The following is a 25,287-nucleotide window of genomic DNA, read 5'->3' as shown; positions in this document are numbered from 1 at the left end:
TAAGTACATTATGTTATTAAATCTTGACCATATTTGAGAAAATGCAACAGTTTACATTTAATTGGAACCTAATTCTGTTGTATTTACTAGGGTCATCATTTCTGTGTCTTTCTAAAATACAGCTGCACAAATGTCACTTATTTTGGGTGTGCTATTTGATATTTTGATCTTCTTTAGTAATATTTACTATGATGCACTCAATTGATTTAGTAGCATAATTATTATGGTGGTATATTGAAATAGATAATTATTTAATCTTAAAATTCAGGATTCTTCCCTGATGATATGCCATTACTACAATCTGGCTTTATAGTAGATTATATGTTCCCATTAAAGTTCTAATTTTAAATAAGGAGGCTGAAATCTTTGCTTCTCACGTGAGGTTAATTATCACCTTATATTTGTTTTTAATTTCCTTTTTGCTGATGGACTAACAGAAGTTAGCAAACTGTCATGATTTGTTTGGAGTTAATTAGGAAAGTGCTGATATTTCTTTTCTCTTTTTTTTTGAAGATTTTATTTATTTATTTGGGAGAGTGTATGTGCAGGAGTTAGGGGAGGGGTAGAGGGAGAGGGAGAAGCAGACTTCTTGCTGAGTAGAGAAGGAGACTTCTTGCTGAGCAGACTTCTTGCTGAGCAGGGCTCAATCCCAGGACCCTGAGATCACGACCTGAGCCAAAGTCAGACACCTAAGCCGATTGAGCCACGCAGGCGCCCCACTGCTGATATTTCTAGTTCTTAGCATGTTGTATATAACTTCACTGAGGAGTTGAAATTGTTCTTTGGCAAAAAATTGAGTGTGCATTAATTACATTAGAGAGGCAGAGTGGAAGCAGACCATCTTTATAACACCTTGTTATTGATTTTTTTTTTTCTTTTTTAAATTTGAGAGAGAGAGCGATTTTGAGAGTAAGCAGGGGTGGGGAGGGCCAGCAAGAGAGGGAGAGAAAGAATCTCAAGCAGACTCCCCACTGAGCATGGACCTCAACGTGGGGCTTGATATCATGACCCTTAGTTCATGACCTGAGCCAAAACCAAGAGTCAGACGCTTAACTGACTAAGCCACCTAGGTGCTCCACCTTATTATTGATTCTTAATATAAATGGAATATTTTCAACATTATAAAAATCAATTCTGCAATGATCAGTTTTAAATATTAGAAATTAAAGGCTTGGATTACTTCCTCAAAACTATGAGGTATTGTAATATTTATTGTATAGTAACTTAACCCTTTTTTATTAGTTTGCAAGGAATTTAGCTCTAGATTTGGGTAAAGGATAGGACTCTGTAACCCAGGTAGTGATTCAGAGAGAGATACATGAAGTATGCAGGAAGTCCTACTAGTGCAGAGGACTTCAATGACATATTATAGTCTGCTCCAGATGAGAACTTAATCCAGAATATACTTGCTTGAGAAACTAAGTGATTTTACTAGGACAACTTCTAGTGAAAGGCATTGTACTTCAGAATAGAAAAGTAATTTCCATCCATAAGAGTTTCTTTTCTTTAGTTTGCTTCAAGGTGTTTGATGTTGACCGTGATGGAGTTCTCTCCAGAGTTGAACTGAGAGACATGGTGGTTGCACTTTTAGAGGTGTGGAAGGACAACCGCACAGATGATATCCCAGTAAGTTCTGATTTTATACATATTGTTGCATGTAAACTTCCAATAAGAAAATAGAGTGGAGGATTTAAAAAGAGAGAGAGAGAAAGGGAAAAGGATTTGTTATTACTTTGAGTTGCTGTATTAGGCTACTACTCCACATATTCATAGCTGAAGGTACAAAATTGGGAAGACAATGTGCCTTAGAAAATTTAATAAACTGAACTTACTGTGTAAAGTAAGAATGAAACTGCAGGAGAATTCTCTTAATTTTTTCAAAGCAAATCTATTTATTAAGGTAATTTTTAAAAAGTACTTGACTGATAATTACTAAAGTGGAGGGATGTGGGAGGATGGGTTAAACAGGTGATGGGAATTAGGGAGGGCACTTGTGATGAGCAGTGGGTGGTGTATGGAATTACTGAACCACTATATTGTATACCTGAAACCAATATAACATGTATAACACTGTAAAAATATAAAATAATATTAAAAATTTTTAATAAAAAATTATTTACATACTTGACCGAAATACAGTATATTTTAGCCATTGAATAATAAAAATGATAACTACTCTTTTCTAATTATTCGTTTGGATTTCTGTTTTTAAAGGAGTTACATACGGATCTCTCTGACATTGTAGAAGGCATATTAAATGCACATGACACCACAAAGGTGAGTCTAGCTAGGACAAGAATGAATTATATTCTTTTCTAAAAATACCATGGTGGGGCGCCTGGGTGGCTCAGTCGTTAAGCATCTGCCTTCAGCTCAGGTCGTGATCCCGGGGTCCTGGGATCAAGCCCCCGCATCGGGCTCCCTGCTCTGCGGGAAGCCTGCTTCTCCCTCTTCTACTCCCCCTGCTTGTATTCCCTCTCTCACTGTGTCTCTCTCTGTCAAATAAATAAATAAAATCTTTAAAAATATATAAATAAATAAATAAAAATACCGTGGTACTCTGAATTAGGATATATAGCTTATATACATATTTGAATCTCCCCTGCATCATCTCCACCAAGTGCTTATTTGGACCGACAGTTATAGTACCTCCAAGTTGTCTCTAAAGAAAGCCCATTCCATCTTTTTTTTTTTTTTAGATTTTATTTATTTATTTGAGAGAGAGAGAGTGTGTGCATAAGAGAAAGAGTACAAGCAGGGGTGGGGGGGAAGGGCAGTGGGGCTTGGTCCCAGGACCCCGAGATTATGACCTGAGCTGAAGGCAGATGCTTAACTGACTGAGCCACCAGGCGCCCAGCGCATTCCATCTTTAAACAACTCCATTAAGTGTTTGTATATACATTTATATTTTATAAGCTAGGTATTTTATAAAAATTAAGTAGACATAGCCCTTGTCATCTGTGGTTTATAATATTTATTTTTCCCATTTTAATAAGTTATGGTAGGGCTAACCTTATACTGAGCAAAAGAAGTCACACAAAAAAGAATATTTACTGTATATTTCCATGTATATGAAACTCAAAAACAGAGGCAAAACTAACAAATGGTGATAGGTATTAGAATAGTTATTTGGGGGATGGGTGGATTAATTGGGAAGGACCATAAGATATCTGGGATGATGGAAATGATTTTTTTTTTAAGATTTTGTTTATTTGAGAGAGAGCGTGTGCACAAGCGGGGGGGGGGAAGGGGGATAAGCAAACTCCCTGCTGAGCAGGGAGCCCAACATGGGGAGCTCAACATGCGGAGCCCCATGTGGGGCTTGATCCCAGGACCCTGAGATCATGACCTGAGCTGAAGTCAGACACTTAACCAACTAAGCCACCCAGGCGCTCTGATGGAAATGATTTTTTATCTCAATCTGGGTGATGCATACATTCCTGAATTATATTTTTCAATAGTATTGGTAAAATCTCCACTGAATTATTTAATGGCAACCAAATTAATCATGTAATACCAGGAATAAGCATATACTTTACGAAGAGTAAATTCTTGATTTTTTTTTTTTTTAGACAACATTTATTAGTAAGGATATTATTATAGGTTTATTCCTATGGCTTATATTACTGTAATGTCTTTGTGACCCTGTGTGAAATTGAAAATAAAGCACATATGTGAGGCACATTTGAGTTATTTTGAGCCTTTCCATTCAAACATTGACATGTACCAAGTACCAGATTGGTTAGATATAGTCCATAGTAGTATTACAGAGGTTTAGAAAAAATAAGGGACATCAGTTTTTTTTTTTCTTTCTTCAGTCACAATTCCAGAAGGAATCATTATAGTCTTATTAACTGATGCTCAATAGAAACAAATAATAGAATGAGTTTTACAGGGCTTGAGCTTGTTTGACAATACAGCCTTCTCCCTCATTTACTTCTCTCTGCCAGAAAACTAAGGTATCCACTTCTCTTTGATATGCATAGAAACCTGGAAAAATTTCTGTTAGAAAATGCCTCATATAGAGGTACAATTTCTAATACCCTTTTTCTGAGCGGTAAATATGTAGGTATTATTACTATCTATTTTATGTAAGATATAATTTCTTCTTCTGGCTCTACTGTGAACATTAACAACAAGATAATTTAGGGATGCCTGAATGGCTAAGTTGGTTGAGTGTCTACCTTCCTCTCAGGTCATGATCCTGGGGTCCTGGGATCAAGCCCCGCACTGGGCTTCCTGCTTGGCAGGGGAGTCTGTTTCTCTCTCTCCCTTCCCCCACTCGTGCCCTCTCTCTCTCACTCTCAAATAAATAAATAAAATCTTTTTTTTTAAAGATTTTATTTATTTGACAGAGAGATACAGCGAGAGAGGGAACACAAGCAGGGGGACTGGGAGAGGGAGAAGCAGGCTTCCAGCTGAGCAGGGAGCCCGATGCAGGGCTCGATCCCAGGACCCTGGGATCATGACCTGAGCCGAAGGCAGATGCTTAACCGACTGAGCCACCCAGGCACCCCAATAAATAAAATCTTTAAAAAAAGAAAAAAAACAAGATTAATAGTGGTAACAGTTTAGAGTAAAACTTGGACCTTTCAGCCAAACCTATTAACCATTATCACTGGAGACAGATTATGTCAATATTACACTTTTTTGGGTACTCTTAGATTTAGTATTAACATACTAGAAGAAGCTGTATTACGAAAACTAATAATTATAATCACAGTACTTTAAAATCCCTTTGTATCATATATGGTTATCATATAGTAAAAAGAGAACATATCAATATCATTAATAAAAGCAAAAAACATTACTATTCATCTAGAATTGGACACATGCAGTAAAAAACATTTGGTTATAGTTCTTCTGAACAAGAAAAAAACATATATTGCCTCTATATGCATATGTAATTTTTTGTATATGTTGACACCACAAAAATGTTACTTTACTCAACTTGTAATTTGTTAAATTGTTTTTTGGGGAAAATTAATATAGTTATTTATTTATTTTTGATATATCAAAAATTTGTTATCAAGTTCCTTTAAATGTCTAATTAGTCTGATAATATTATCAGATATTTCTAAGAGGGTCTTAGAAAATTGTTAGAATTGGGGCGCCTGTGTGGCTCAGTTGGTTAAGTGTCTGCCTTCCTCTCAAGTCATGATCCTGAGGTCCTGGAAGAGCCCCACATTGGGCTCCCTGCTCAGCGGGGAGCCTGCTTCTCCATCTCCCGCTGCCCCTCCCCCTGCTCAAGTTCTCTTCGGTCATGCTCTCTCTCTCAAATGAATAAATAAAATCTTTTAAAAAAAGAAAGAAAAAATTGTTAGAATAAAGTGCATAATCCTGAGTCTGCTTTTTGCTTTCACAATTTGTAAATATTCCACTTTCCCTATTCAGAGCCTTTTGCGGTTTTCCATAGATAACCCTTGAAGCAGGAGATAATGTGAGTTATTTCCCAGATCTATTTGGAGGAGTGAAGATTGTTGACAATAAATTGTCCTTATTACCACTGACTGCTTTGACAGAGTTTTGTTACTTTTAAACTTATCCTAGCTGGTCTAAGTTTTCAGATGAACACACAGCATCTACTTTAAATTTTTGGTTTGCTTTCAGAAAAATTACTGATACAAGTTTAATAAACCAGATTTTATTCAAATGCTATAAAAATGAGGACATTCTTGGGGCGCCTGGGTGGCTAGTCAGTTGGGCATCTGCCTTTGGCTCAAGTCATGATCCCTGGGATTGAGCCCCATGTTGAGCCCCTTGTCGGGCTCCCTGCTCAGTGGGGAGTCTGCTTCTCCATCTCCCTCTGCTCGTCCTCCCTGCTTATGTGCCCCCTTCTCTCTCAAATAAATTAAAAAAACAAAACAAAATAGTCTTTAAAAATGAAAACATTCTTAACATGAAATCTTCTAAAATATTCTTTCTCTTTCAGATGGGCCATCTTACTCTAGAAGACTATCAGATCTGGAGTGTGAAAAATGTTCTTGCCAATGAATTTTTGAATCTGCTTTTCCAGGTATGTTTAAGGTAAATGACAGGTACAGAGAATAGTAGTTCTACACCTGTTTCATTGTGTAGTGGTTATTACAACTCAGCTACAAAGCCACATATTATAAAAAGAACTACATTATCCTGTATACACCTGAAAGATGGTAAGATAGAGTATGAGAGCCCTGAGGCATCTCAAAATCATGACATGAGAGATGAGGAAGTAGAATAGAGGTGATTATGTGTTATTTATCTTATAACTCATGGTAGACCAGCATGTTAAATACATAGAGAATAATTTTAGATTGCAAAAGCCATCATAATTTCCTACTTTTCTTCACTGTTGTCTTTTTTAAAGGCCCTTCCTAACAAGTCAGGCAGTGTGAACAGAAAGATGGATCATAAGTAGGCAGCTGTAAAATTTTCAATGTACACAGTCCCTCCAGTTAGATTATCTTGGCTGCAAGCCTGTTTCTAAATGTTTTAAAAAATTCTTTAGAAGAACCAAGAAAGATTGAAGAAGGAAGAGAGAAAAAGTGCAAAGTGCCAGGAATGAACATTAAGTCATAAGGCTTGCCAGATTTCAACTATTTTCCTCGTTAGAGTAGTTCTCTTGCTCCAGTTTAAAAAAGTAATTTATGGGGCGCCTGGGTGGCTCAGTTGGTTAAACGACTGCCTTCGGCTCAGGTCACGATCCTGGAGTTCCGGGATCGAGTCCCGCGTCGGGCTCCCTGCTCAGCTGGGGGTCTGCTTCTCCCTCTGACCCTCTTCCCTCTCTTGCTATCTGTCTCTCATTCTCTCTCTCTCAAATAAATAAATAAACTCTTTAAAAAAAAAGTAATTTATGATTTCCCATTTTTTATAATTCTTCATAAATATTTAAGTTGATTTAGTAGTGGTATTTTAGATTCTTATTTTATTTTCCTTCCCTTGTAAAAACACCCCTGTGATGAAGGTCAGTAAAGTTTGGTATTTTTATATCTATCATGCTCTTCCATTTAAAAAAAAAAGAATAACTCGTCTGTGCATGGCTGTGTTGGAATAAATGGAAATTGGTCTCTTCCTAATAGCTAATGACTAATGACTATGGATATAAAACATATACAGTCTTAAAAAGCCTGTAATATCAATTTATATCAATCAGTTGCTCCACTATCAGTTATAATTTTCATCAGGATTTAAGTTGATGGCTTTATAAAATATAAACATGTACAAAAATTGTATAAATCACTATTCTAAACAGAAATGACTTGCTTGGTAATATCAAAATTGATCAACTATTTTTTTTTTTTTTTAGATTTTATTTATTTACTTGAGAGAGAGAATGAGAGAGAGAGAGCACATGAGAGGGGGGAGGGTCAGAGGGAGAAGCAGACTCCCTGCTGAGCAGGGAGCCCGATGCGGGACTTGATCCCAGGACTCCAGGATCATGACCTGAGGCGAAGGCAGTCGCTTAACCAACTGAGCCACCCAGGTGCCCTGATCAACTATTTTTATCATTTAAAATAATATCCTCATTACTTTATCTCATAATTATATAAACATTTAGATCACTTAGGCTTATGTCTGTGTCATCTTGTAGCTCTCACATAGCATAGCGTTTTGATTTTTTTTGTATTGCCTTTTGTTTTCTCTTTTTTTTTTTTTAAGATTTTTTTTTAATTTATTTGCGAGAGAGAGAATGAGAGACAGAGAGCATGAGAGGGAGGAGGGTCAGAGGGAGAAGCAGACTCCCTGCTGAGCAGGGAGCCTGATGTGGGACTCGATCCCGGGACTCCAGGATCACAACCTGAGCCGAAGGCAGTTGCTTAACGAACTGAGCCACCCAGGCGCCCCTCATTTTTTTTTTCTCATTCTTATCAAGGACTTGCAGTGGCACTATTTTTCTATGACTAATTTATAAATAAGCATATGCTTGAGATTTGCTTTTGTGTGTGTGTTTCTAACATACTATGAAGAGCTGAAAGATAGTTTCCATTGAATACCTGTCACCTACATTTTAACATTACATTTTACTGTAATGTTATATGTTTATATGTATATAAAAGCATATACAGTATGCTTTTAAGTAAGAGACTGTTATGCTAAGTTGTTTTATTTTCTATGTGTCTTAAAATTGGTAGAGTTAGTTGGTAAGTCTAGCGATAAAAACTTGAATTATGCTCTTATTTGCCAAGATCCCTCTTGACTGTTTCGGCTGTTTAAGTGTAACATACATAAGTGTCAATAGAATTAGAAAACCATCCCTGTAGTAATATCTTTATTTTCAATCTTTTTTGTAAACTCAGTGCCCAATATTTTGCAGAGGAAGCATGCTAAACATAACCAGGGTCTTGTTTCTTGTGCATTTGTCAAAAAGTGTCAAGTTTTAAAAAGCATGGTAGGCAGAAAAATGCACACCACCTCCAACACCAGTTATCCATGCCCTAATCCCTGGAACCTGGGCATATGTAATCTTACATGGCAAAAGGGACTTTGCCAGCTGTATCAGCTTAAAGACTCTGAGATAGGGAGATTAGCCTAGCAGATGGGCCTATCTAATCACATGAGTCCTTAAAAGTAGAGCACCTTTTCCAGCTCTGGTCAGGAAGAGGGAGGGAGGTAAAGGAGGAGAGGGAGAGAAATGACTTGGAAGAAGGGTTAGAGATGCTGGCTTTGAGATAAAGGAAGGGGCTGTGAGCAAAGTAATGTGGATGAACTCTGGAAGCTGGAAAAGGCAAGGAAATGTATTCTTTTTTTATTCTTTTTTTATTTTTTAAAGATTATTTATTTGACAGAGAGAGACAACAAGAGAGGGAACACAAGCAGGGGCAGTGGGAGAGGGAGAAGCAAGCTTCCCGGCCGAGCAGGGAGCCCAATACGGGGCTCGATCCCAGGACCCTGGGATCATGACCTGAGCCGAAGGCAGCCGGTTAACAACTGAGCCCCCCAGGCACCTCTGTATTCTTTTTTTAACCTCCAGAAAGGAATGCAGCTCTGCTGACACCTTGATTTTTTTTTTTTTTTTTTTAAGATTTTATTTATTCATGAAAGACAGAGAGAGGCAGAGGGAGAACCAGGCTCCCTGCGCTTGATACAGGACTCAACCCCAGGACCCTGGGATCATGACCTGAGCCGAAGGCAGATGCTTAACCTACTGAGCCACCCAGGTGCCCCAACACCTTGATTTTTAACCTAGCGAGGCCCATGTCTGAATTTTAACCTACAGAACTATAAGATAATAAATTTGTATTGTTTTAAGATGCTGAATTTGTGATAATTTATTACAGACGCAATAAAAAACCAATGCAGAGAAGATAATCCACATTTATGGATTGTAAGGCTCAACATCTTAAAGGTGTCAGATCCCTTTAAATTGGTTTGTAGAGGGGCGCCTGGGTGGCTCAGTTGGTTAAGCGACTGCCTTCAGCTCAGGTCATGATCCTGGAGTCCCGGGATCGAGTCCTGCATCGGGCTCCCTGCTCAGCGGGGAGTCTGCTTCTCCCTCTGACCTTCCCCCCTCTCATGCTCTCTCTATCTCATTCTCTCTCTCAAATAAATAAATAAATAAATAATCTTTAAAAAAATAAATTGGTTTGTAGATTTGGTACGCTAGCAATCAAAATCCCAAAAAGTTTAATGTCATTGTTTTTGTAGAACTTAAGCTGATTCTAAGTACATAAAGAAGTGGAAAGGGCCAAAAATAGTCAGGATAATGTAAAGAACAGTGTTAGAGGACTGAAGTCACCGGATATTAGGACTTCCGATAAAACAACAGTATTAAGACAATATGATATTTGTGTGTGTGAAGGTAGACATAGACCAGTGAAACAATACTGAGAGTTTTTAAACAGACCTACATGTATGTGATCACTTGATTTATAATCAAGAAGACATTGCATTGCTTGATCTTGTCAATAAATGGTGTACTGGGTCAATTGGTATCTCTACGGGGAAAAATGCATCATTATTCCTACCTTGTGCCATAGATGAAAATTAATCCCAAGTAGGATTATAAGTCTTAGAAGTTTAAAAGGTAAAAATAAAGCATTTAGAAAATAATGTACAAGAATATTTTAATGGCTTTGAGGTGGAAAAGAGTTCTTTAAAAGGACACAGAAAGCATTAACCACCAAGGAAAAGTTTTTAAGTTGGACTTCAGTAAAAATAAGAGGTTTTTTATTTTTGTTTTTTAATTGGGAGATACCATTAAGAAAATGAAAAGATAAACAATGCAGTGGGAGAAGTTGTTTGTGATACTTACATCCAACAAGATGGGTGTCTAGGGCATACAGAGCATAAAAATCAATGAGAAAAAGGTAAAACTTTAATATAAAAATGTGTAAAGAAAACTTGAAGAGATGCTTCACCAAAGAGAATATCCAAATAGTTAATGAATGTTATGAAAAGGGGCTCCTTAGTCATCATAGAAATACTATTAAAACCACATATGAAATAGTAGTAGACATGCCCCAGAATGATTAGTTTTTAAGTGATATGAAGTATTGATGAGGATAACAAGAACCTGGAACTCTCATACATTGCCAGTAGGAATATAAATTATTACAAATACTTTGGAAATTGGGGCACCTGGGTGGCTCAGTCACTTAAGTGTCTGCCTTCAGCTCAGGTCATGATCCTGGGGTCCTGGGATTGAGCCCGGTGTCGGGCTCCCTGCACAGTGGGGAGTGCCACTCCCCCTGCTTGTGTTCTCTCACTCTTCTCTGATAAAAAAATAAAATCTTTAAAAAAATAAATAATTTGGAAATTGCTTGGCAGTATTTTCAAAAGTTGAATGTGCGCTTACCCCATGACTCATAAAGTCTACCTCGTATGTAAACCCTACAGAAACATGTATATCTGAGCACCAAAAGACATACAGGTAAGTTCTTATAACTTGTTATAGCCCAAAACAGAAAATGACCCAAATACTTATCAACAATAAATACATAAACAATAAGTAAATTGTAACATGTGCATAGAGTGGTATATTGTAACGCAATGAAAATAAGTATAATAGTGCCACACACAAAAACATGGATGAATCTTATATAATCTTGAATTGAAAATACTAGACCAAAAAATTCAAAAGCAGGCAAAACCTATGGTGACAGAATTCAGAATCATGGATACATCAAAGGGGCTCAGTGATGTGTGGGAAGGAACCCATAGTGGGACTTTTGATGAGATAGCAGTGTTCTATTTCTTGACTCGGTAAAGGTTTCATAGATGTTACTTTGTGAAAAGTCATTGAACTGTACACTTAAGATTTGTTCACTTGTAAGCATGAATACTCTATTTCCATTTTCTGTAAGTTTGCTTAGAAAAATAGGTTTTGAGGCACCTGTGTGGCTCAGCCGGTTAAGCGTCCAACTCTTGATTTTGGCTCAGGTCAGATTAGGTAGTCAGATCAAGCCCTGCATCAGGCTCAGTGGGGAGTCTGCTTGAAGAATCTCTCCCTCTGATTCCTCCCAGCACCCCCCCAAATAAATAAATCTTTAAAAAAGAAAAACAGGTTTCAAAACTCAAGTATTTAATATGAGAATGGATGAAACAAACAGTGGTATGTTCACAGTGGAATACTATTCAGCAGTAAAAATGAACTGCTGCTGCATAGAAGAGTCTCGAAAACCCAATTTGTGGATTTTGTAAACAAAACTGTAAACAGATATTGAACTCTGATTAATGTTGGCCATGCTGATGTATTTATAAAAAGCTGTACTAATGTCTGTAATTTACTTTGAAATGCATCCAAAAATTAAGATGGATTGATGGATGAATTAAGGGATAGATAGATGCAAGTATAATAAAATGTTAATGTTAGAATCTAGGTAATGGGTATAATGTGTTCAGTGTAAAATTCTTTCAACTTTTCTGTATTTTTGAAATTTTTCATGAGAAAATGTTGAAAAAAATTACATCTTTTGTGATGATATTTAGAGAAGGCAAATAAGTTAAGGAGGAAATGAGTCTTAAAAAGCATATTTAACATTAGTGACAATAATTTTTCTTCTTGAACTATTTAAACTAAAATGCCACCCATATCTTTTGTCTCCTATAGCCTCTTCATCTCCCTTCACCTTCCTCCCCAAGTGCCATGATATGCTCTTCAGATTTCAGAAATGAAAATAATATTCTCTGCATGGTTCTTTTCTTTCTTCTTCTCTGGCTCTGTCTCTCTCTTGCCCACCCTCCCTCCCTCCCTTCCTTTCTTGTCTCACACAGAGATTTGGAAGTTGGCCTCTATTGAAATGGTTTGTTTAAAATAAAAACAAACAAACAGCTAAAGTTTAAAGTTCAAAGTTGTTCAAGTGAATCATTGATAACTCATCAGTTGAAAGCTATTGCTAATTCAGATTCCCATCTACAAAGTGGAACTCATGCAGAGAATGTGAAATACTATACAATCCAGTCATTGGCACCAGTCAATGAAGTTTGATTTACCACTTCTTTCTCTAGGTATGTCACATAGTTCTGGGGTTAAGACCAGCTACTCCAGAAGAAGAAGGACAAATTATTAGGTAAGTTTATAGTTTCAATCTGTGTATTTTTCATTATATAGTTGAAATTTCTGACACCTGAAATATATTGTTAATAAGTAACAGCATGTCCCATTTTAATACAGTCATTACGGTGACACCTTGTTTCTCCAAATTAATTTCATGTTGAAATATTTTTGTTAAAGTAATTTCCTAACTAAGGGATTGGATTAATTTAGAAATCAGATTCTCGTTAGCATTAAAATTGTATTGAGTACTGAATTTATTATTTTTTGAAATAAGACATTTTATACAAAAGATAAAAGGTAGCAATTTTTCCTTACTACAAAACAATTCATGTTTATTGTAGAAAGGTTATAAAGTAGAACTAAACAAAAAGAAGCAAAAAAATGCCCACCACCTCTGTATTTACAGGTAATTGCTGTTGACATTTTTTTCAGCATTATTGAGGTATAATTGACATCTAATATTGTAAGATATTTAAAGCGTACAGTGTGATTTGATATATGTATCCATTGTGAAAGGATTCCCTTCATCAAATTAACACATCCATCACTAGCCCCTCACATACTTTTTTGGTGTGTGTGAGAATATTTAAGTTCTACTCTTCAGTCATACACTATAGTGTTAATCAACTGTAGTCACCATGCTGTACATTACATCCGCAGACTTGATTCATCTTATCATAAAAGTTTGTACCCTTTTTTATCACCCTTTCTCTATATCCCCCAACCCCCAACAACCACTTTTCTACTCTCTGTTTCTGAATTAGACTTTTTTAAGATTCTACATATAAGTGCTATACCTTGCAGTATCTGTCTGTCTTTGTCTGGCTTATTTCACTTAGTATAAATTCCTTTCATCCTCATCCATGTTGCTGTAAATGACAGGATTTCCTTCTTAAGACTAGATAATAGTCCATTGTATATATGTACCACATTTTGTTTATCCATTCATTGTTGGACACTTAGGTTGTTTTCATACCTTGACTTTTGTGAATAATCCTTCAAAGAATATGGAAGTAAAGCTATCATCTTCAAGATAATGATTTTGCTTCCTTTGGTTATATATCCAGAAGTGAGATTGCTGGATTATATGGTAGTTCTTTTTTTAAATCTCATGTGAAACCTTTTTTTTATAGTGGCTATTCCAGTTTACAGTGTACAAGGGTTCCTTTTTCTCTACATCTTTGCCAGTGTATATTATCTCTTGTGTTTTTGATAATAACCATACTGACAGGTGTGAGGTGGTACCTCATTGTGTTTTGATTTGTATTTCCCTAATGATTAGTGAGGTTAAATATCTTTTCATGTAGCTGTTGGCCATTTGTATGTCTTTTTTTAGAAAAATGTCTATTTTAGGTTCTTTGTTATTTTTATTATTCTTATTATCTTACTATTAAGTGATACGAATTTCTTATACTTTTTTTTGGATATAATCCCCTATCAGATTTGTGGTTTGCAAATATTTCCTCCCATCCCATAGATTGACTTTTCATTTTGTTGATGGTTGCACTATTGACATTTTTATATACGTATACCCACGTGTTTATGCCTTTGTTGGAATTTGTAGTTTTTTTTAAATAAGAAAACTTCAAAATATTGTTTTATTTTTGGCCTCCATTTTCACTGCAGATCATATCAAATGATACTTTTACATATCAGTAAAGCCTCTTATAATTTAAATGACTGGCTAATAGGCCCTTTTCATCCCCTATTTTTAATCTCTATTTTTCTTTAGTATAATTTAGAAATAAAGTCTGTATGCCTTTGGTTAGATATGTATTTAGGCAAAATTACTTGTGGTGAAATATCTTTATAATAGGCCTGCACGTTTTTATGGCTATGATTCAATATTTAATACATCAAGTATCCTTCATTGCTTGAGTGTTACACCATTATACTCTACATTTGTGTAGAAAGTTTCAGAAACAGGACAGAATCTCTAATAAACTTCGCTTTTAAAATAAATTCAATACATAGTTTGTTACTTACTCTTAAAAGTAGTGTGTATACAAATTTTTCAGTAGTTTTTTCTGGTGTAGGATTGCTTGATAAAAGAGAGTTTACTGAAATAGGGGTGCCTGGGTGGCTCAGTCAGTTAACCGTCTGCCTTCAGCTCAGGTCGTGATCCCAGGGTCCTGGGATCAAGTCCCATGTTGGGCTCCCTGCTCAGCGGAGAGCCTGCTTCTCCCTCTCCCTCTGCCTGCTGCTCTGCCTACTTTTGCTCTCTATCTCTCTGTCAAATAAATAAATAAAATCTTTAACCAAAAAAAAAAAAAAGTTTACTGAAATAGAGTTGTTTGGAATACCTGAGAACAGGATTATGTAGTCAACATTTAAAGAAGAATGCCAGTTGAGGTTCAGATTAATTGAAGTAGCAAAGTATATTTTCCAGCTTTTTAAAATGGATTTTTTTTAAAAATCGTTATTTTTTAAAAGAATATTAAGGAAAATCCATTTTTTAAAATGTTCTTTTCATAAAAACGCTTGTCTCATGTAGTCTTTTTAATTTTCATGTTCAGAAGACTCATTCTTGTTTATAATAATCATATGTTGATAATGTCTTGATTTTTTTCTGATTTTTAGCTATCATAAAATAAAATTTTAAAAAATATTTAAGTGTACAAATGAGATATTGTAAAGAAATACTGAAAGACTTTTATATAGCTGCAGTAGCTTTTTTTTTTTCTTACAATATTGCAGTCTAATTTCATCACATACTAATACCTTCTGAAGTCAGCATGACTTACCATAGATACTAAGAATGCTACTGAGATAAGCACCAGGTGATGTATGGAATTGTTGAATCACTATATTGTACACCTGAAACTAATATAACACCGTATGTTAACTAACTGATATTAAAATAAAAACTTAGGGGCGCCTGGGTGGCTCAGCCGGTTAAGCTGCTGCCTTCGGCTCAGGTCATGATCCCAGGGTCCTGGATTGAGTCCCACATCGGGCTCCCTGCTCAGTGGGGAGCCTGCTTCTCCCTCTGCCTGCCTCTCTGCCTACTTGTTCTCTCTCTCTCTCTATGTCAAATAAATAAGTAAAATCTTAAAATAATAATAATAATAATAAAAAACTTAAAAAAAAAAGAAATGTTGATTAAAAAAAAAAAAAAGGAGGGATGCCTGGGTGGCTCAGTCAGTTAATCATCTGCCTTCGGCTCAGGTCATGATCCCAGGGTGCTGGGATCAAGTCCCATATCGGGCTCCTTGCTCAGTGGGGGGCTTGCTTCTCTCTCTGCCTGCTACTCCCCCTGCTTCTGCTTTTTCTCTCTCTCTGTCTCACTCTCTGACAAATAAAATTAAAAAAAAAAATTTTTTTTTAAAGGAAAGCTATATAGCACAGTATATATATTTCTTGGCTTAATTATTTTGCAGATGCTTATAGCATCCCTATTTAAAAATATAATGTTGGCATAATCTCATGTTTTTATAGAACTTTATTCTACTTGCATTATTTCATCTGTTCCTTAGAATAACTGCATTAAATTAATGTCACCATCCCATTTTATAAAAGAGGAAACTGATATTCACAGAAGTTGAGGAACTTATCAAAAATTGCATGGAAGTGGCAGAATCAAGTCTAGAACTTTTTTCATCATTGAAAACAAATGATCTGCTTTCTGTATTCCTTATTTTTATTTTTTTATTTTTTTATTTTTTAAAGATTTTATTTATTTGACAGAGAGACACAGCAAGAGAGGGAACACAAGCAGGGGGAATGGGAGAGGGAGAAGCAGGTTTCCCGCTGAGCGGGGAGCCCGATGTAGGGCTTGATCCCAGGACCCTGGGATCATGACCTGAGCTGAAGGCAGACGCTTAACAACTGAGCCACCTAGGCTCCCCTGTATTCCTTATTTTAAAATAAATCTGAATTTTAAATTCTAGATTCCAAATTGATTAATTTCATTTGTGATTTTTGAGTTTTGTTTTATTTTACCTCCATTTCACTTCTAAAAATTCATTTGAATTTTTAGGATGATTTTTAAAAGATGAATCAGGTTGGTAAATAAGCAATGAGGTGAAAGAAATATTTGTCTCTAACATAAAGGGTCAGTAATTTGTTTCAAAATTAGTATCATGACTTCTGCAGTGGCTGAGTGAAGAGCTCAGCAAATCCTCTCCCTCAGAAGCAACTGGACAAAATATAACACTGTACAGGGTGCCTGGGTGGCTCAGTCGGTTAAGCGTCTGCCTTCGGCTCAGGTCGTGATCCCGGGGTCCTGGGATTGAGCCCCGCATCGGGCTCCCTGCTCGGCAGGAAGCCTGCTTCTCCCTCTCCCACTCCCCCTGCTTGTGTTCTCTCTCTAGCTGTCTTTCTCTCTTTCAAATAAATAAAACCTTTAAAATATATATATATAACACTGTACAAAATTGTCAGCCAACTATTTCAGGACTCTGGAAACTGACCTAAGGTATTCAACAAGTTGAGAAGCATTTATTCAAGAAAAACTACTAAACCTTGGTAAGAATAATGGGAATCCATAGTAATTTTACCTAGGGCTGATCCCATTCCCTCCTACCCAACATGATAGTTTTACCAAGGCAGAGATGACAGGGCTGACTTGATTTGGAATAGAGCAGGGATGAATGCCTGCCTAAGAGAATTGTAACAAACAAACAGTGATCATGGTGGCAAATAGTCAAGGAACATCATTAGCTTGGGGTTGAGATACTGGTTAAGGAAAGCAACAAACTGAGATACCAGTCAAAAGTTTAACAAAGAAATCCAGAGAACAAGACAACCATAGTATGTATTGATAAACTTCCCCATATCACAAATGATCTGGAAGGCTGCTCATATATACAAGGCTATGCACAAGCTCAGCAGAAACCAAAGAGGGTCTTAGCTATCTGTTAATTCCTGATTGAATGTAAGGCCTTGCACATGCAGAAAATAAAAACCTAGGAAGTTTTGTAACCTGCCTGAACTTTGCATCATTTCCCAAACTGAACTGATGCATCAAGAAAAAGGTGCAAGTGTCACTGGCTCAAGATGTTTCAGCACAGCCCCTCACCAGTCATTGGCTGACCAGTAAGTTATGCTGTCCTCAAGGAAGCCAATAATGAAGAAAACTGAACAGCCTCACACTGCAGGGGAAACACTCTATAGAATTAGTCCAGGAAGTCACAAGGCAAAACACACAGGTAGTATCAGAATCCAGAGTTGGTGAAATATATTATCAAATATGTCCAGTTCTCAGTAACAGAAGATGATGAAACATGCAACAAAATAGGAAAATGTGACCTGTGGTGGTGGTGGGGACACTCATTAATAGAGGTAGCCCCAGATTGACTTAGAACACAAAGACTTCAAAGCCGTATTGTAAATGCTTTCACTGCTAATGGAAGCTTTGTTTAAAGAATTAAAGGAAAGTATAATGACAGTAACTAATCAAATATAAAATATCAACAGATAGAAATTTTAAAAGTGATCTAAATGGAAATTCTGGAGTTGAAAATTATAATAAATGAAAATTCACCACAGTGAGTCAGCAACAGATTGGAGGTGCAGAGAAATAACCAGCAAAATAGAATATAATTAAATAGATTTTTCCAATATGAAGAACAGGGAAAATAATAATGACCAGAACCTGAGATATATGGAACACCAGGGACAACTATATCAATACACACATAATGGAATTCCCAAAAGGAGAGAAAGGAGCAGAAAAAAATATTTGGTGAAATAATGGCCAGACCTCCTAAAATTGCTTTAAGTTGTTAATCCAAGAAGCTCAACGAACTGCAAAGAGGTTAAAAACAGAGATCCACATCTAAACATATCACAAACTGTTCAAAGCTACAAAGAGAAAATCCTAAAAGTAGGAAGAGAAAGGTTACTCCTTCTGTAGAAGGCAACCCCAATAAGATTAACAGCTGACCATTTTTTTATAGAAATGGTGGAGGTCAGTAGGCAGTGGGATGACATTCAAAGTGCTGAAGGGGGAAAAACTGTCAACCCAGAATTCTTTATCCGGCAGAACTATCCTTCAGAAATTAAGGTAATTTGAAAACATTCTCATATAAACACTGTTGCTAGTAAACACTTAAATACTGAAGGATTAAAACACTTAAAATACTGAAGGAACTTCTTCATGCTAAAACAAAGTGACCCCAAACAATAATTTGAACTATACAAAGAAATATAGAGCACCAGTAAACATAATTACATACTTAATAAGGCAGTATAAATATGTTTTTCTGTTTCATCCTTTTAATTTAAAATATAAAATCATGAGACAATAATTTGAAAGCTATGTTGTTCTTACAGCATAAAAAGATGTCATATGCATGATGATAATACAACCAAAAGAATAGGAAGTAGAACTATATTTGAGCAGCTTCTATAATTTACTGGAATAAATTGGTATTAATCTGAAATAGCATGTGTTAAGCTTTATTTTGTACCTCTAGAGCAACCAGTAAGAAAATAATCCAAAATATAGTTTCTTTAGAAAAATAATTAAAATGATATAGTAGGAAACAATCTACTTAACACAAAAGAAGGAAGTAAAGGAGGAATAGAAAAACAAATAAAAATACTTGAGAGGAGTAGAAAACAAGTAATAAAATGGTAGGCACAAATCCATATCAATAATTACCTTAAATATAAATGGATTAAACAATTATCAAAAGCTAAAGATAGACTGATATTTTTGGGGCACCTGGGTGGCTCAGTCGTTAAGCTTCTGCCTTCGGCTCAGGTCATGATTCCAGGGTCCTGGGATCGAGCCCTACATCGGGCTCCCTGCTCCATGGGAAGCCTGCTTCTCCCTCTCCCACTCCCTCTGCTTGTGTTCCCTCTCTCGCTATGTCTCTCTCTCTCTTAAATAAATAAATAAATAAAATCTTTAAAAAAAAAAATAGACTGATATTTTTAATCCAAATACTTGAAATTCAAGGACACAAATAGGTTGAAAGTAAAATGATGAAAGAGATATAACCAGACACATAGTAACCATAAGAGAGCTGGAGTGGATATACCAGCATTAGGAAAAAATAGCTTTTTAGGCAAAGAATTATTATTACAGGCGGACATTTTATAATGATAAAAGTTTTAATTCATCAGGAAGATATAAAAATTGTAAATACATGTGCATCCAGCAGCACAATACCACCCAACAACAGCAGAGTACATATTCAAGTACACATGCTATATTGTTAAGCCATGGATTATTATATTATGTCTCATTGGCTAACTTTGGTCCAATACCTGGCTTATACAGCCTGCAAGCTAGGAATGGTTTTTTTCTTAACACTGTTTTTGTACACTGAGAACCCAAAGCCTGGCTGAGAGAAGTTAAAATCTAAAGATAGGTCAGTTGAAGCTATTGAGACTGAGGAATAGAAAGAAAAAAGAATGAAGGGAAATGAACAGAGCTTACTAGACCTATGAAATAGCAGCAACCATATTGGCATACACGTGATAGGAATCCCAGAAGGAGAGGAGGGAAAGTGGCAGAATATTTGAAGAAATAATGGCCCCAAACTTCCCAAATTTGACAAAAGATGTGAACCTAAACATTCAAAAAGCTCATTGAACTCCAAGAAGGATAAAACTCTTAAGTTACTCCCACCAAGACACATTATAATCAGGTGGTCAGAAGCCTAGGGACAGAGAAAATTTTAAAAGCAACAAGAGAAAAGTTACACATACAGTAGATCCTCAATAAGATTAACAGCAAGTTTCTCATCAGAAATCTTGGAATCTAGAAAAGCAGAATGGTACTTTTATTCTTTATCTCGAAAAAATATTTTTTCAAGAGAGATTTGGCTTTTAAGTTGAATTCTTGTATGTGACACTAAAAGCATTAAGCAACCAAAGAAAAAATAGATAAATTTGACTCATTAAAATTTAAAACTTCTTTTTATCAAAGGACGTTGTCAAGAAAGTAAAAAGACAGCCTGCAAAATGGGAGATAATATTTGGAAATCATAGATCTGCCAGAGGTCACGTAACCAGAATATAGACAGAACTCCTACAGCTCACCAACAAAAAGAAAACTAAAAACTGGGCAAGGGACTTGAATACACATTTCTCCAGAGATGACATACAGATGGTCATCAGGCACATAAAAAGTTGCTCAAAATCATTAGTCATTAAGGAAATGCAACTCAAAACCACAATGATTCTACTTTGCATTTACTAGGATGTTTATAATTTTAAAAATGGACAATAAATTCTGTGAGGTTATGGAGAAATTAGGGCACTGATAACATCGCTGGTGGAAATGTAAAATGGTGTAACTGCTATGCAAAAAAAATTGGTAGTTCCTCAACTACCATGTAACCTGGCAATTCCACTTCTAGATAGATACCCCAAACAGTTGAAAACAGGAACTCAAATGTTTGTGCACAAATGTTCATAGCAACACAATACACATTAGCCAGTAAGTGGAAACTGTCCAAATAGCCATCAGTGGATGAATGGATAAACAAAATGTCGTATATACATACTATGGAAAATTATTCAGCCTTACAAAGGAATGGTATATGTACTCATGCATGCAACAACATGGATGAACCTTACAAATGAAAGAAGCCAAATAAAGAAGGTCACATTGAATGATTTCCTTTATATGAAATATCCAGAATAGGTAAATGAATAGATACAGAAAGAATGGTGATTATCAAAGGCTCGAGGAAGGTAGTAATAGGAAATAACCGCCTAATGTATAACTACTCAGTTGGGATGTATGAGAATGTTTTGGAGAAATACACATAGCATAGAAGTGACTGTTTTAAAGCATACAATTCAATGGCATTAGTACATTCAAAATATGCAACCACCACCTTATGTTATGAATTTCTCCTTCATAAAAACAGACTTTAAAATCACGATGTGATGCCACTTCACACCCACTTGAACCTTTATGATAGAAAAGATAGACAGTAACAAGCATTGCCAAGAATATGACAAAACTAGAACCATTATACATTACTGATGGAAATGTTAAATGGTGCCGCCACTTTGGAGAATAGCTTGCCAATTTCAAAGTATCAGATGTTAGATGGATAAACAAAATGTGGTGTATACCTACCTGTGGGATGCATTATAAATAGTATTTGGCTCAAGTCAGTTAAGCAGCCAGGCGACTCTTGATTTTGGCTCAGGTCATGATCTCTGGGTCCTGGGATTGAGCCCTGTGTCAGGTTGTGTGCTCAGTGGGGAGTCTGCTTGAGATTCTCTCTCTACCTCTCCCTCTGCCCCTCCCCCCCACTCATGCTCACTCTGTAAATAAATCTCTTTAAAAAATAGTATTTGGAATGGAATAACAAAGCACAAAGTAATGATACCTGCTACAGCGTAGGTGAACCTCAAAAAAATGGTAAGTCAAAGAGGACAGATGTAAAAGACCATGTGTTCTATTATTCCATTTATATGAAATGTTCAGAAAAGGGAAATTTGTAAGAGACAGAAAATAGACTAGTGGTTTCCTGGGCTGAGGGTGGTAACATGAATTGACTAAAAGTGGACACAGGATAGCTTTTGGGGGTAATGGAAATGTTCTAGAATTGGATTGTTGGATTGTGGTGATAGTTGCACATGTCGATAAATTTACCACAATCATTGAGTTATACTCTTAGTTCAGGTAAATTTTATGTTAGGTAAATTATTCCTCAGTAAAACTATTTTTTAAAACATCAGGTATGAAGCTTGATAGTGGTGTTAAGACTCCTGAAATTGACTTATCAGTGTTTCACTAATTGAAACTATGGCAGTCTCCCAAGTATATCTGTGTCATGTTTTTACTTTGTAAAAATTTCTGATAACTTCTGGATGTGTGTGTGGTCATCTGTTTCATATACCATTTGATGTACTGAATTTATTTTGTATGTACAGAGGATGGTTAGAACGAGAGAGCAGGTATGGTCTGCAACCAGGACACAATTGGTTTATCATCTCCATGCAGTGGTGGCAGCAATGGAAAGAATATGTCAAATATGTGAGTATGATTCCCCTTTATCTACATATTTCGTAGAATTTTCAACTCCATCAGACTTCGTGTGACTACTGACCAGGAATAAAATGCTTCAATATAGATAAGGATTTGAAGGGGGAAGAAATGAATACCTTTGTGGTACTTCTACGGACTAAGCCCTGTGCTTAAACTTCCACATAAATTTCCTCCCTTGCAACAACTCTGCGAGGAAGGTAATAATGGACATGGGGGTGCATGCATATGCACCTTACGTAGCTCAGTTAATCCTCACAGTATCCCTGGGAGGAAGGTGGTATGAACTCATTTTACCTGTGATGAACCTGAGGCTGGCATTAAAGGTAACCTAAATACAGGGTGGAAGTTCTGGGATCAAACCTAAGGACTGACTTTTAAGCCAGTGGTGTCTCAACCACATCAATTACATTATCCTTCATTTGTTCACCTTTTTCGTCAAAATGTTGAAGACCCTTGGGTAAGAAGTACTGATTTTTCTTTCTTTTAAATTTAAATTTTATTGTTATGTTAATCACCATACATCATTAGTTTTTGATGTAGCGTTCCATGATTCATTGTTTGTGCATAACACCCAGTGCTCCATGCAGAACGTGCCCTCTTTAATACCCATCACCAGGCTAACCCATCCCCCCACCCCCCTCCCCTCTAGAACGCTCAGTTTGTTTTTCAGAGTCCATCGTCTCTCATGGTTCGTCTCCCCCTCCGATTTCCTCCCCTTCATTCTTCCCCTCCTGCTATCTTCTTTTTTTTTTTTTCTTAACACATATTGCATTATTTGTTTTCAGAGGTACAGATCTGTGATTCAACAGTCTTGCACAATTAACAGCGTTCATCATAGCACATACCCTCCCCAATGTCTATCACCGAGCCACCCCATCCCTCCCACCCCACCCCCCACTCCAGCAGCCCTCAGTTTGTTTCCTGAGATTAAGAATTCCTCGTATCAGTGAGGTCATATGATACATGTCTTTCTGTGATTGACTTATTTCACTCGGCATAACACCCTCCAGTTCCATCCACGTCGTTGCAAATGGCAAGATCTCATTCCTTTTGATGGCTGCATAATATTCCATTGTATATATATACCACATCTCCTTTATCCATTCATCTGTCGATGGACATCTTGGCTATTTCCACAGTTCGGCTATTGTGGACATTGCTGCTATAAACATCGGGGTGCACGTACCCCTTCGGATCCCTACATTTGTATCTTTGGGGTAAATACCCAGTAGTGCAATTGCTGGATCGTATGGTAGCTCTATTTTCAACTTTTTGAGGAACCTCCATACTGTTTTCCAGAGTGGTTGCACCAGCTTGCATTCCCACCAACAGTGTAGGAGGGTTCCCCTTTCTCCACATCCCCGCCAACATCTGTTGTTTCCTGAGAAGTATTGATTTTCTATTTAAAAAAGTTAATTTTAGGACTTACATTAGAACTCAATTTCTAAATGATAATCTGCCATTTTTCCAAATAAAGAATTCAAAGAGAAAATCCTCATTAGTGAATATTCTCATCTTACTTAGAATGGATTTTTCTTCAGAATTAAAAGACTCAGAGTAATGCCAGGAATCAAATTTCTCCATATTTAGAGACCCAGTTGATTAATATAGAATCCTTGTTAGTTACCAAATGATCACTAACCTGATTATTTAATTTATATTTTTTCTTTTCTTTTTTTTTAAGATTTTATTTATTTGACAGAGACACAGTGAGAGAGGGAACACAAGCAGGGGGAGTGGGAGAGGGAGAAGCAGCTCCCCGCTGAGCAGGGAGCCCGATACGGGGCTCAATCCCAGGACCCCAGGATCATGACCTGAGCAGAAGGCCAACGTTTAACGACTGAGCCACCCAGGCGCACAATTTATATTTTTTTTCACCTGGGTGGCTCAGTTGTTAAGCGTCTGCCTTTGGCTCAGGTCATGATCCTGGGGTCCTGGGATCGAGCCCTGCATTGGGCTCCCTGTTCAGCGGGGAGCCTGCTTCTCCCTCTCACATTCCCCCTGCTTGTGTTCCCTCTCTCACTGTCTCTCTGTCAAATAAATAAATAAATAAATAAACATATTTTTTTCTATATGTCTTTTTCTGTCATTGTTTATTTATCAGAATATTGGTAGACTGTTTATATTATTGACTTCATTATTCTGCTTGGTTCTTTTTCTATTTTGCAGAGTTTAATATTGTGTTTTCACATACAAAATACATTAATCAATGTTGTTGAAGGAGTAAAAAAGTAGGCAAATGACTTCAAACCTTGTAGGTACATGATGATAATGATGGTGATTGTTAAGTAGAATATGAAAACATTGGGGTAAAGCATCCCAGTCTATTTTGAAATGCTTTCTGTCCTTTATGTTCTTAGATTGGCCTTAGAATGAATGGTTATTAATATTTTACTGGCTGCAGACACAAAGTGTAACCTCGTTTTGTGTTTTGAAGTATTAGTTTTTGTTTCCTATAGGAACACAGTAGAGGTCTTGTTCTTCACAGCACATCCCTTATAAACAGAAGTGCACTGCCAAGAACACAAACCTGATTTGCTCTTGCCTGCCATAACCCTTCTTGCACTAAAAGAATTAGTGGAGGGTGGTAAGGGAGAGATGTGGAGGGGGAAGTCTGCACTTAAGTATCATATTCTCTCCACTGTGGCATTCTGTGTTATTGTCTAGTATGTGTCTGTCAAATGCAGACTTTAAAAAAATGAAACTGGCTGGGGGCATCTGGGTGGCTCAGTCGGTTAAGCGTCTGACTCTTGATTTCACTGGGGTCCTGGGATCAAGCCCCATGTAGGCTCCCAGCTCAGCAGGGAGTCCTGCTTCTCTCTCTTTCCCTCTGCCCTGCTCATGCTCT

At 36.7% G+C, this 25,287-nt stretch overlaps 1 protein-coding gene across 3 annotated transcripts in view; it reads left to right on the top strand.

The window, feature by feature from the left end:
* USP32 (ubiquitin specific peptidase 32) overlaps positions 1-25,287 on the top strand; it is a 216,770-nt gene that overhangs the window by 140,694 nt on the left and 50,789 nt on the right. For all 3 annotated transcript variants that reach the window (XM_035026665.1, XM_035026664.1, XM_035026666.1), the window contains 5 exons: positions 1,511-1,626; positions 2,215-2,277; positions 5,933-6,016; positions 12,427-12,488; positions 22,325-22,427. In XM_035026665.1, coding sequence (XP_034882556.1) covers positions 1,511-1,626; positions 2,215-2,277; positions 5,933-6,016; positions 12,427-12,488; positions 22,325-22,427 — 428 coding nt within the window. The remainder of the gene's footprint in view (positions 1-1,510; positions 1,627-2,214; positions 2,278-5,932; positions 6,017-12,426; positions 12,489-22,324; positions 22,428-25,287) is intronic.

This window comes from Mirounga leonina, unplaced genomic scaffold (genome assembly GCF_011800145.1).
Source record: "Mirounga leonina isolate KUSES-001 unplaced genomic scaffold, KU_Mleo_1.0 Mir_200, whole genome shotgun sequence".
Taxonomy (NCBI): Eukaryota; Metazoa; Chordata; class Mammalia; order Carnivora; family Phocidae; genus Mirounga; species Mirounga leonina.
Note: the sequence above shows the minus strand (reverse complement) of the source record. Positions and strands in the feature narration are given on the sequence as shown.